The 13,836-nt window shown below is 40.7% G+C and overlaps 1 protein-coding gene across 1 annotated transcript; it reads left to right on the forward strand.

Moving 5' to 3' along the window:
• Positions 1-5,498: 5,498 nt before the first annotated feature.
• Positions 5,499-7,998, forward strand: LOC125173765 (tetratricopeptide repeat protein 30B-like). The gene has a single exon (XM_047873321.1). The coding sequence runs from the start codon at positions 5,499-5,501 to the stop codon at positions 7,494-7,496; it is 1,998 nt and encodes a 665-aa protein (XP_047729277.1). The 3' UTR covers positions 7,497-7,998.
• The last annotated feature ends 5,838 nt before the right edge of the window (positions 7,999-13,836 follow it).

Raw genomic sequence — 13,836 nt, forward strand, 5'->3', positions numbered from 1 at the left:
CTAAACATGTTAGGGAAGATTTAAATCTAAAGAAAAATGTCTGGCCTAGAAAAAATAAAAACTCCAAGAGAATTCATTAAACAACAGAACAAAACCTAATTTAGGACCCTAAAAACTCCGGCAATGCCAGTGCCGTGAAGTCTCATTGTCTGCTTCAGAATAACAGTCTCTGAAACAGCTGTTCTGCCACTTGCTGTAAAGAACTCCCAAAACTCAAATGTAGCAGGAAATTTAAAAGTTGGGTCTGGCTACAAGAAAGCCAGAATTTCGTTAAGTTTCATAAGTGAGCAGTAATAGAATAAAACACAGGGAGGACAGAAACAAGATGAAGCGTGTCCAGGGAATGTCACGATGAGCACAGGTTCAGCAATGCCCGGTGTCCTGCTTACATTGTTTGCGTTACTACCTTTTCCTCAGCTATCAATTTTGGGTTACATCTTCCCTAATTTAATTTTGAATGTTCTTGCATATTTGGCACATCTCTCAACAGGGCTAAAGATTAATTGTTTCTGTGCAGCGTATCTATACCAATGTTGTTCAATGTATACACTGGTACAGAAATATGTTTATTAGGTAAATGAAGTATTTTCTGTGATAAAAATGTGCTATTTGAGGCCATGATTTATCTTTGTGTTCACTTTCTATATGTATATATGTATTAGAACCTCAATTTGTTTTCTTTAGATTTATATTAAATCATGTTTACATGAATTACAGGAAGGAAGGAAGGGAGGAAGGGAGGAAGGGAGGAAGGAAAAAAGGGAGAGAGGAAAGAAGGGAGGGAACGAGGAAGGAAGGGCATAGTACAGAAATAAGAGATGAGGTTTTGTTAAGTCTCATTCCCATGAGAGAAAATTGCTTTTGCCATTTTATTTTGATATACAATAATCTAAAAAGGATCCCCTCTGGATGTGCTTCCTAATTACTATTGTTTTACACAAAAGGAGGGAAATATGTCTTCAGCTGAATTGTTTGGAAGTCACTGGCTTTGTACGATTTGTCAGGCTGATGTTTCATTGTAAGAATACTACATTACAGATTGCAAGCAATTTCACAGGCAACTAATTCATGAGTTTGAAACAGTCTGCTTTAAGAGACCTAACTATCTTGGTTTTTAATAAAATGCTTAAAGTTTAACTAAACCTCTGGAATAATCTTTATTTCTCTTGTGAAGGGTGATTTAAAGTCTTGATCTGTGATGTCTGCCCCTATGAGAGGGATACTGAGACATCCCTGTCCATGGTGCATTTTAAAGATGACAAAAGGTTCTTCGAGTTATTAGATTTTCTGGGGGAGAAGAATCTGTAGCCAAATGCGGGTTTCTGCGTCCCTTACAGACCGCTCGAATTTGCATGGGCAATTACACAGGGGGATCGCATCAATGCAGGGCTGCCGGCCACACTGACGCCATACAATTACACAACGGCTTCGGTGCTTAAACTTTAAAATTCTTACACCATTGTGCCTGTTCTATTAGAACAAACTGCAGCAAATGATCCAAAGCCAATTCAAAGGACTGGAGAGGAGGTGCCCAGGGGGAGAGAGGGAAGAGGTGCAGTGTGGCCCCTACTGGACAGCTTAAGCAATCGCCAGCCCCCGCAGGCGGGCTGCTGCAACCACAGGCTTCCTTTTGTGCTTTGCAGTCCATGGTTTTCCAGTGGGGCCAAAAATAAGAGTCACCTAATTCACAGAAGGGCTGTGAGGATTAATGAGGGAAGTTAGGCAAAGCAGGACCTGGTCCTGGTACAGAAAGCACTGTATAAACACAAGGCTTAGAGTAGCTCTTTGTTTGGATGGCTGATCGCTTTCTTCAAATACCGGTATCCACAGTTGTGCCTTCCCTACTAACTCCATTTATAAACTATAATGCTATTGTGTTCTCCCTGACAAGTTTAGGTAACAGTGCTAACACTGTAAGCACCTAAATATAAGCTACTTGATAAAAAAAAAAAAATAAGGTATATCCAAGAAAGAAATCTAATGTAAATAATAGAGCTGAAACCACCAGCAAAAAGAGAGTTCATAATGAGGTTAAATGTCTGAGCATACATGTCCCCAAGTATTGATTTGGTATACAACCTTTCCAAAAGTATTAAAAGATGTAAGGGATGCTTCTAAAAGTCAATTACATTACCAATTTGGTACTAATTTATTATTTTTCCCTGTTTACTGTTGAGAGGAAGCAAGGTAACTGAGCCCCTGAAACTGGCCATCCTGAAGAAAATGGCCTGAAATGAGAAGGGAAAAAAAATAACAACTGAAAAGTGGTTTTTTCAGAAGGTCTTCCTTTATCAAGAAAGATGTCTGACCACAGCTGTGGTAGTTGGGATGTTCAGAAATGACCGGTTTACCAACAGGACATGATCACATGTAAAGGATAAATAAGAAATCATACCTTCCAACTGTTTTACAAGAGAATGCCAGACAGATTATATGTACAAATAGAACAGGATTTGATCATCTCATGCTTTGGCAGGCAGAAACATAAGCATATGAAGAACCAAACATCATGCTTTTAGCTCCTACACATTTTGCCTGAATGGAATTCTTCTACATGGTGAACATGCCTTCCTTTTTGCAGCAAAATCCACCGAGTCCAACTCCATTTTCTCAAAGCCTAGTTTCTTTCAATAAGGCACTAAATCACTTTATTGCAACCACCAAATGCTTTCTTATTGCTAGCAATGGTACGATACATTTACTTTTTGATACATGCTCCAGTTTTCAAGATTCTGTTGGAAACAAAATGGTCTTTTATGACATTTTATAATATTCCACCCCATTTATTGCTTTCCAGAATTTCTCTCATTAATTAAAGGGCCTTCTTTCACTGCGGCCCCTCCCCCCTCCAAAAACCTAATCTATTCCCCAACTGCCCATCATAACTAAATAAAAGTCAGTCTATCACAGCAGCAGTGATGGTCATGCCAATTTCACAGTGTGATTTGTGCACTCATTTCATTTTGAAAATGACCCTGCCCTCCATCTGTCTAAGCCGAATGTCCTGCTTTTTTCAAGCCAGGCCTCAGGAACAGCAGCACATGAAATAAGGGGGAAGACACAGAGCGGCCTCCCTCCTGCCCTCGTCAGCTGCCACACTCACAGACAGGTACTAACACAAACAGGGGACCCCAACTGATGCCTGAAGGGATCCAAGAAATTTGGAGGAGAGCAGACAGTCCTTCTATTTTTCATACATTTTTCCAAGAAACCATTTGCAGGTGAACGCTTTCATGATACAAATACAACTCTGAAAGAAAGACTGACAGACGAAAGATAAAAAGGTAACTTCCCATTTCTAAGTTCTGTTGTCTTACCTTGATTTAACAGTAACTTACCCAAAGTAACGGTTCATACATAAGGATCTTTAAATACTGAGCCTGAGTTTCCAAGGGACAAATGTAGTCAGGCAGCCATAAGGGTGAAAATCCTCCCACACCCAACCCTCAATTACTGAGCAGCACTAACCAACCTCTTACCTGCTGAGTTGAAGGCCCTAAAAGGGTGCACCAAGACATTGGGTTGAAGAAGTGTTAGAGGAGAATTAGAGTGATCCTCATTGGCTATGTTCTCAGGGTATCTTAGGTGGACCAGAGGCCCACTCAACACTCTGAAACGTGCGCAGTTTGTTCCTTTCTTGGTATTCATGTAGTGGCAAGTTCCTTTTCTGGTCCCGCTCGGAAGTTCACAGCTCTGCCAATTTTTCAGCAAGAGAGAAGACTGAATGAGTACATAAAGTCAGTTGTTTTCTGCTATGAACAATCACACACCTACAGAAGTCTCCGCCTAGATCTATCAGACGACTAGATGCTATACCACCCCCACTAATTACTTCCTAACATCTGCTCACAGCTGCAATTCAGATCTGGAAGTTCAAATATCTACTGACCACACCAAGTTGTTTGGTTGGTTGGTTGGTTGGCTGAATGGAGAAAGGAAACTAATCTTCCATTATACAACTTGGCCCCAAACACTAGGCTCTTAGAAACTCATCTACAAGGGATATATGGAATGAGTTATTTATCAGTCGCTATTTCCTACTGAAAATAGATGTTGGATATCCTGGCACAGCTGCTAACTACTTAGCTCTGTGGTCTTAGGCAAATAACATAAAACTTTCCAGTATGTAAAACTTACATGTAATACGTAGAATATAGGGGTGGTTATTAAGATTAGAAAAAATGTACATAAATGGTCTAATATGGCATACAATATGGCTGGTGTTGGGTCTAAAATTTATATATAGAAAAGATGCATGGCCAGCAAAAGTATAAAGGAGGGTGATAAAGGACTTGCATGGAAGTCTTTAAGTATATAGCAAAGATATGCTTTTGACAGTTTATCTTAAGGACTAGGCAGGCCAATGCAAATGGTAGAGGGGAGTGGAAGGGCGTCTGAGTGGCTCAGTCAGTTAAGTGTCCGACTTGAGCTCAGGGTGTGTTTGAGACCCACATCTGCTCTGTGCTGACATCTCAGAGCCTGGAGGCTGCTTCGGATTCTGTGTCTCCCTCCCTATCTGCTCCTCCCCCACTCATGCTCTCTCGCTCTAAAAAAAATACATAAACATTAAAAAATGAAGAAGACCAATGGAGATCTAGGCAGATCAAGAAAGAATGGTCTCTTCTTTGTACTGAAAGTTAGAGGACCAGGGCAGGAGTCCCAGTTTAAATGCCACCATCTATTCAGTAATAATTGTTCATGAAAAGAGAGGATTGGAGATACTTGGATCTAAAACTGAGGATCTCAAAAAAAACCAAAAAATTAAATTAAATCTAGCAAATCAAAAATAAATAAATAATAAAATTGAGGATCTCACAGTACCATTTCTGATTCACAAAACCTATGCTACACCACCTGTGGAAACGACAAAAATAGACTTTTGGTTTCTTCATATTACTTCCTAGAAATATGCCCTCAGGGCGGCTTTAAAAAAGAACCTACTCTAATTTCAGGGCACTACCAAGGATTCAGTCCACCTTTTCCTTCCTACTAATTTACAAGCACAAAACAGGAACCGACACCGTTTGTATATACTGCACCGTAAACAGCTAAGACAAGCATGGGATTTCAGACGATAAACTTTCCTCTCCCGAGTCAGACACCTAAACGACGCAAACGACACCAAGCAAACCCCACTAACATACAAACAACGGGGCGGTGAAACCCCCTCTCCCAATGCTTGTGAATCGGTCCCGCGAGACTAAACTCCCAGCAGGCAGCGCGGGCACGTTCCCGACTGCGGCGCGACTGCAGTGGTGCATGCCGGGAAGTGGAGTTTTCGTATCTCAACTGCATCGAAGCGTTTGTTTGGTTTTGCAGGACTCCCGGTCTTAGAAGCCTAAAGTCTTCAAGAACGAAATTAGTAACGGGAATTTCAGTGATGACTTTTTATTCCCATTGAGCTTATTCCATTACAAAGTAATCTCAGAACGAGCAGCTTTCCGTTTCCGGTGGGCTTGTTGCCGTGGTAACCAGCACGCACCACCAGCTTGGCGGTTATGGCCGGGCTGAGCGGCGCGCAGATCCCCGATGGGGAGTTCACTGCCGTCGTGTACCGGCTCATCCGGGATTCGCGCTACGCCGAGGCCGTGCAGCTGCTGGGCGGCGAGCTCCAGCGGAGCCCGAGGAGCCGCGCCGGCCTGTCGCTGCTGGGCTACTGCTACTACCGCCTGCAGGAGTTCACGCTGGCGGCCGAGTGCTATGAGCAGCTGGGCCAGCTGCACCCGGAACTGGAGCAGTACCGCCTGTACCAAGCCCAGGCCCTGTACAAGGCCTGCCTTTATCCAGAGGCCACCCGGGTCGCCTTCCTCCTCCTGGACAACCCCGCCTACCACAACCGCGTCCTCCGTCTGCAAGCCGCGATCAAGTACAGCGAGGGCGACCTGCCCGGGGCCAAGAGCCTGGTGGAGCAGCTACTGGGCGGGGAAGGGGGAGAGGACAGTGGGGGCGAGAACGAGCCCGATGGTCAGGTCAACCTGGGGTGTTTGCTCTACAAGGAGGGACAGTATGAGGCCGCGTGTTCCAAGTTCTTTGCGGCCCTCCAGGCTTCGGGCTACCGGCCTGACCTTTCCTACAACCTGGCTTTGGCCTATTACAGTAGCCGGCACTATGCCTCGGCTCTAAAGCATATCGCCGACATTATTGAGCGTGGCATCCGCCAGCACCCGGAGCTAGGTGTGGGCATGACCACTGAGGGCATCGATGTTCGAAGTGTTGGCAACACCTTAGTCCTTCACCAGACTGCCCTGGTGGAAGCCTTCAACCTCAAAGCAGCCATAGAATACCAACTGAGAAACTATGAAGTGGCCCAGGAAACCCTCACTGACATGCCACCTAGGGCAGAAGAAGAGTTAGACCCCGTGACCCTGCACAACCAGGCTCTAATGAACATGGATGCCAGGCCTACAGAAGGGTTTGAAAAGCTACAGTTTTTGCTCCAACAGAACCCCTTTCCCCCGGAGACCTTTGGCAACCTGCTGCTGCTCTACTGTAAGTATGAGTATTTCGACCTGGCAGCAGATGTCCTGGCCGAGAATGCCCATTTGACTTACAAGTTCCTCACACCCTATCTCTATGACTTCTTGGATGCCTTGATCACCTGCCAGACAGCCCCTGAAGAGGCTTTCATTAAGCTTGATGGGCTAGCAGGGATGCTGACTGAACAGCTCCGGAGACTCACCAAACAAGTACAGGAAGCAAGACACCATAGAGATGACGAAGCTGTCAAAAAGGCAGTGAATGAATATGATGACACTCTGGAGAAGTATATTCCTGTGTTGATGGCCCAGGCCAAAATCTACTGGAACCTTGAGAATTATCCAATGGTGGAAAAGATCTTCCGCAAATCTGTGGAATTCTGTAATGACCATGATGTGTGGAAGTTGAACGTGGCTCATGTCCTGTTCATGCAGGAAGACAAATACAAAGAAGCTATAGGTTTCTATGAACCCATAGTCAAGAAGCATTATGACAACATCCTGAATGTCAGTGCTGTTGTGCTGGCTAACCTGTGTGTTTCATATATTATGACAAGTCAGAATGAAGAAGCTGAGGAGTTGATGAGGAAAATTGAAAAGGAGGAAGAGCAGCTGTCCTATGATGACCCCGATAAGAAAATCTACCACCTCTGCATTGTGAATTTGGTGATAGGCACACTTTATTGTGCCAAAGGAAATTATGACTTTGGTATTTCTCGGGTGATCAAAAGCCTGGAGCCTTATCATAAGAAACTGGGAACTGATACCTGGTATTATGCCAAAAGATGCTTCCTGTCCTTATTAGAAAACATGTCAAAACACATGATCGTGCTTCGTGACAGTGTTATTCAAGAATGTGTCCAGTTTCTAGAACAATGTGAACTTTATGGCAGGAACATACCTGCCATTATTGAACAACCTCTGGAGGAAGAAAGAATGCATACTGGAAAGAATACAGTCACATATGAATCCAGACAGCTAAAAGCTTTGATTTATGAGATTATTGGGTGGAATATATAGTGATGTCTGATAATGTCTTTTATCAAAAAATGGCCTTTATTTAGATTTGGTTTCCAGTTTATCAGTATTTATCTTTGGCATCTTCACATGTTACACACTGAGCCTTGGACACTTAAAATTATAATAACAAATATTCTGCTGGAGGGACTTTTCCAGTTAATTAAGAAAAGTATGGAGCCCATGTATAAGCTAGCTCACTTTTGTATTCCCTCTGCCAGTAGTCACCAGGTTTGCCCTCAAGCAACAATTGCTAGAGTAACATCTTTGTATAAGCAAGTAACCCTCAATAGCAGTTTATATCGTAATTTTAGGCTGTAGAAAAGGTGGCAAGAGCCAATGAATTGTTAGAGTGGGTATGTTTGCTTTCCTCTGGTGACTGCTATATAAATGATTGCTAGGCCATGGCTGGACTTTTTTTCAATCAGCAAATAAAGACAGGTCCATTGTGCCATCCCAGGATAGATTGTGCTATCCAATAAAACCAAATCTGACCTTAACTGTATACTTCCACTCCATTTTTTTAGTCCTATAACCTCTGGGTCTCAACAGAGTCAAACTGGACCTTGGCCTAAGGTCTTGTAAAAGAACAGGTACTAAATGGGTGAGAATTATTTTCTTGGTTCTTTTCAGGTTACAAGGTTTGGTCTGTGGCTTAAATTTTCTTCCATAATTTGGTTGATTGGTTGGTCTTAAATTTTATACACTATTTCCCCTTGCTTTCTATTATTTATTTTCCAGGACTGATTGTGCCTCCTTGTGAATAGTGACAAATAATCAAATGTAAATCTTTCTAATGTGTTCAGCATAGGAAAAAGTAAGCAGTGAACTGACAACGAAAAGACTAAGGTATGAGTTCCAGACTTTCCACAGTCAAGTTTTACCTTCAGAAATTCATTTACCCCTTGAGGCCCCACAATCATTTGAACTACTAGATGCTTTTTCACAATTACTTCTGGGTGTAACATCTGATTCTGTACAGCCATACAGAAGAAAGTTGACTGCTATAGATACTTAAGTCAGTTGGGAAAAAAAATACTTATTTTAAGTGAATGTTTTCTGGTATTTTGGCTTACAATAATTTTAACCCATAAGGTAAATGTTTGTTGTTACTTTTTGTTGGATGCTATAAAATATTGATTACTGCTAAGAAATTTGGATTTTTGCCTTTTTTCTACTTGGAGCTTTTTCTTACAACGCTTAACTATGAATGTATAAAAGGCAGTCCTTGTTCTCTGCTATGGTTGTGCATAAATTAAGAATTTTGTAAATATTTAGGCATTACTTAATTCCCTACCCTTTTAGTTTTACCCACTAATTTATATATTTGGCAGGAAAGGGGAGATTTGCTTTTCATTCTTCCCAAAACTGCTATACCAAAAATGATGTATAAATGATATGTATTCCGGGAGTTTTATTATCAGGCTATTATGTATTTTTTAATCAATTATTCTTGAAATAATTAGAGCTTCTCCAGCCCGAGGTGAATGCCTCCAGCTGCCAGTCTGCCAGAACTCTGGAGCCAGAGGGCCAGGTGAGGTAAAGAGGAAACAGAGATGCAGCTATGTGACTTACTTCACAACCCACATTGGATCCCCTTCGTGTCCAAATCTCAGTAGTTAATCAAATGTCTGCTGCCATTAAGAAAACAGAAGTAATGGATAACAGAGTGGAAGTAACAGATGCCAGAGCTACTTCTGTAACTAACTCACCAAATCGAATCATCAGTCCTCACACCCGTGTTTTATTTAATACTAGGAGGAGAGGTCATGCAGACTTTCCAAAAGGACAAAGCCACAATGAAAAGGAAGACAACCTCCAGTTTTTAATCCTTTCTCTTGGAGTATTTTCTTTTTTCTTCCTTCAAAAGGTCTATTTAAGAGATAGTTGTGTTTACTGCCACAGAATGTATCACAAGATAAGAAATGAAAAATCTACCTTCCTGCCCTCCTTTTCTTTCCCTATTTTATCTTTTATTTTCTCCCTTTTGTCAATTACAGGAACACTTCTCTGATAGCTGGCAGCTGAAGCCACAAGCAGGTCTACCAACCTTTTAGCAGCAACTGTCAGGTAGGTAGCACTGTGATTATCCAAGTGACTTTGGAAACCATAACCACGCCTTTTTGCAAACTGAGACAACACTGATCTATAAAGAGTGACTCTCAAATTGATAAAGCCAGAGAAAATTTTAAGAGGACTCACCAAAAACACTGGATCTGTATAATTTGCAGAACGCAATGACCTTTATTTGTACACTTGCAGTAATTGTTACCTTTTTCTCTTTGACAGCAATAGAAACACAGTGACAGAAATTTTAAAGAGTGCAGTATTTTCTAAAAAAATGTTCTATGACAATTGGGAATTAAATAGATTCTTAACTCTAAAGGAAACTTACTTTTCTGTAGCCATACTCATTTTATATTGAAAAACAGAGCCAGGCATTAGCCAGAAGGTAATTAATTGGTCATAGGCATAGTGTGGTCTTGTTTTAATATTCTCCTTGCAAGGGGGAGGGGAGGGCATGAGTCTTTACAAGGTGATTGCTTTACACTTGAATCCAAAAGAAATTGAGGTTCTTTTGGTTATTTAATAAAATCAGCTCCCTTGGATATTGGCCAAGATTGACTTATCACATATTGAAATCCTGTCTACAACTTCCTAATGTGTATATATTAGAAAAGGAATTGCCTTCATAGGGAAAAACTTTTAGAAAATAGAGTTCTGTATACATTTCTAGAATGAAAGATATGCATTTATTAGTTTAAATAGGACCTGCCAATAACTTGATTGTAAATATCATTAGGTGGACATATAAACTGAATCCAAGTCCTTGTTAAAAGTGAATTTGCACATTTGTGAAATTAAACACATCATTGCCAATGACTGGATCCCTCAGTTCAAAATAACAAATGACTAAAATTGTACTGTTCAAACAGGACCTTAATAAGGTGCATGAAAAAACACTTATTGCTATTATGTTTCCAGTTATTTTAGTGCAAGAGGCAAATGCTTAAGATAAAAGACACATCACTAAAAATTTTCCCAGCACTCGTGGCAACTGCTGTAAAATGTATGTCCACAAAGTGTCCACAGACTCTTGAAGAGATTGTCAAGACTCACCAGGAAATTACTGGCTGGTTGGTGTTTCTGTCTGTGCTGCATAAGGTCAGAGGCTATTATTCTGTGAAGACTCAACCTCTTGGTCTTAGTTACTCCAAATTTGACAAAGCCATGTCCTAGGGTTTATGCGCTTCATATATGGAAAGGAGAATATATACTCTGAGGAAGATAAGATGTTTAGTTCATCTTTAAGTCAGGAAATACTAACAGCAAGAGATTATCACACCCTAACACTGTAAAGCAAAAGAAAACTTCAGGAATTAAATCGTAACAAACACTTTTCCAAAAAAGATTCTATAATCTAAAACCACATGCCCACATATGTTAAGGAGTGCCTTTCTTTGTGTGTTTATTAGAAAGGCAAAACTTTTTCTATATTTAATACAGCATTTTTGTTTCCTGGCCTTTTGTTTTTGTACTTATTCATTACATTTAAACTGTTTTGACAACCTGCCGGAAAACAAAGGTGAGATATCCATAATCTGACGAAGACACTGAAAGTAGTTACTAACCCTTTTCAGAAACTAAGGAGAACTATTTTTCTGACAATGTGAGATTTATAATGAGATGATTGGCAAAATTGTAAAATTATTCTAGAAGTAATCATGTGAAATATAAAATGGAAAATCATAAATGGACTCTTCTATGATATTGTAGATATGACTTAATAGATTTTTTAAATTACAAATTGGGTATTATGATAAAAATTTGGAATGCATCCGCAACAATGAGCCCAGGGCTCGCAGACCATAATAGGTCTTGCCCAAGGTCACAGCCAAATGGTGGAAAATCAGGATCTGAATCCACAGCTACTGGCTCAATTCCAGTGCTCTTTCTACTTTACCACATTCCACCTCTTAGTGTTTATTTTCCAAATTATTCTGACACTATCAATGAGAAGCATTTCTTTTTCCAGAGCTATGACTTTCACTACTTATGTTGCTGATTATTTAATGGGTGGTAGAATAAGCTTTTCCCAAAGAACTCTCATGAGCACATTCCAGCGTCAGCCTAAATTATGGTTTCCAAATGTGTGCCACAGGGGACATGGGTGGGCACCACATATTGTTTGCAGCAGGCACAGATTTAGCTGTGGTACAATCTGGGTTGGGCACAAAGATTATTGACCCACCTGTTGTTTCATCAGCTCTTTAAAAAGTCACTTTTTATGATCCTTCTCCAAGGTAGTGATTTTCTTCTCTCCATTATGGTCTCTAGCCACCAACCACAGTAAAAACAGCTGTCAGAAGGCTTCCCTGCACCTCAAGTGCAAAGGGCTACGTATGAGGTACTTATTCAGAAATCACAGTAAAGGGCCAGCTGCTTCCACAGGTATTTACAGAGTGTTACCAGAGACTTTCGAGGCTCCATAAAGCTTTACCTTTACTTGCAAAATCCATTTGAGCCAAGACCTTAAAGGCTTACACTCTCCCACAAGATTGCTTACTCGGGTTAGCTAAGTTTTGGGGGAGGAAAAATTAAAAGCAAGCTAAGAAGAAGAGAACTGTTATCTACCTCCTTTTCCCCTTTACACTAATACCTCTTAGTCCTCACTCCGTATCAGAATTAGCTGGTAAACTTTTCAAAAATAGAGATGCCTAGGCCCTCTAACCCCTAAAGGTTTGGTTTCAACTTATGGGGATGGGAATGGAAGGGAGGGGTCAGTTTTTTAAAAGTCTTCCCATATGATTCTAATATGTAGCCAAGGTGGAGGACCACTGTTCCACATGTACAAACATAACAGTGACCACGTGGATGCCACATGCTGGACATATGGGGGTGGGGGGAGTGGGGTACAGTCTGTATGAGAATAAAGTGATCTGGATATGCAACCTAAAGAGATTATATAAAGTGGATAACTGGAAAAAGAGCATCTGAATTTTTTTAAGGCGTTCAGTCTGGGATATTCTGGTTTATTTGCATGCAGCTTTTAAACTAATGAAAACTTTTTTAGTTTTATTTTTTTAATCCCTATATAAGTAATGTACAGTGTTATATTAGTTGCAGGTGTACAGTATAGTGATTCAACAATTCTTTACATTACTCGGTGCTCATCATGATAGGTGTACTCTTAATCCCCACCACCTGTCCTACCCATCGTCCATCCTCCCTTCTTCGGGCAACCACCAGTTTGTTCTCTGTATTTAAAAGTCTGGGGCTTTTTGTCTCTTTTTTTCTTTGTTCATTTGTTTTGCTTCTTAAATTCCACATATGAGTGAAATTATATGATATTTGTCTTTCTCTGTTATTTCACCTTGCATTATACCCTCTAGATCCCTCCATATTGTAGTGAAACTTAAAAAAAAAATTAGGGGGCACCTGGGTGGCTCAGCTGGTTGAGCATCTGACTTCAGCTCAGATTATGATCTCGCTGCTTGTGAGTTCAAGCCTCACATCTCTGCTGTTAGCACAGAGCCCACTTCACATCCTCTGTCTCCCTCTCTTTCTGCCTCTCTCCCACTTATATGCTCTCTCTCAAAAAATAAAGAAAAGAAAAGAATTTTAGTATCATGCATTCAAGAATTCTTAAGAAATATTTGGCTTTCAAAGAGGGAATGTGAAAAATACTGAAGTTTCTAGAAACTATTTGGTAATGGACATTTTTTTAAGTGGGTGACCAGAATTTAAGAGTATTCTCATACTTTTTTTCTTGAAAGATTCATATCATTTTACTGTCATTACTTCTTAGTTTACTATACTTTACAGAAGCCAAAAATCACTCTTTAAGTGCATTATCAAAACCATGCTCAGAAGTGGTTTTGATTGGCTTTGGATGCATCCAAATTTGCCCTTCTAATATAGACCACATTCATTTGGTCTCCCTATAAATATGGATTCCTCCAAACCTGACTCCAATCCCATGTGTGCAAAATTTACACTAAAAATACAACAATATGTAGTGGCTATAGTAATTTATAATCCACTATCCATTCCTACCCCTACTCTGTCTCCACTCCCCAGACATTTGGTCTAAATTTATGGTTCTAAAATGCTTTGCTGCACATTAGAGTCACCCGGAAGTTTTTAGAACTCTCAGTGCCCCCGGCTGCATCCCAGGATCTCTAGAGGTAAGACCCAGGTATCCGTTTTTTCTCAACTTTCAAAATGCATCCAAGGTTGAAAATCCCTGGTCTAAGCCCATTGTTATAACTCCCCATTTCCATGATTAATTTAAGGGTAAGCATGTGGTCCAGTCTTTACCAAGGCAACAGAAGTCTCTTGA

Source organism: Prionailurus viverrinus, chromosome C1, assembly GCF_022837055.1.
Source record: "Prionailurus viverrinus isolate Anna chromosome C1, UM_Priviv_1.0, whole genome shotgun sequence".
Classification (NCBI taxonomy): Eukaryota; Metazoa; Chordata; class Mammalia; order Carnivora; family Felidae; genus Prionailurus; species Prionailurus viverrinus.

Bases quoted from the DNA above. Each gene is read 5' to 3' on its own strand.
- LOC125173765 (XM_047873321.1), top strand. From the start codon at position 5,499: ATGGCCGGGCTGAGCGGCGCGCAGATCCCCGATGGGGAGTTCACTGCC.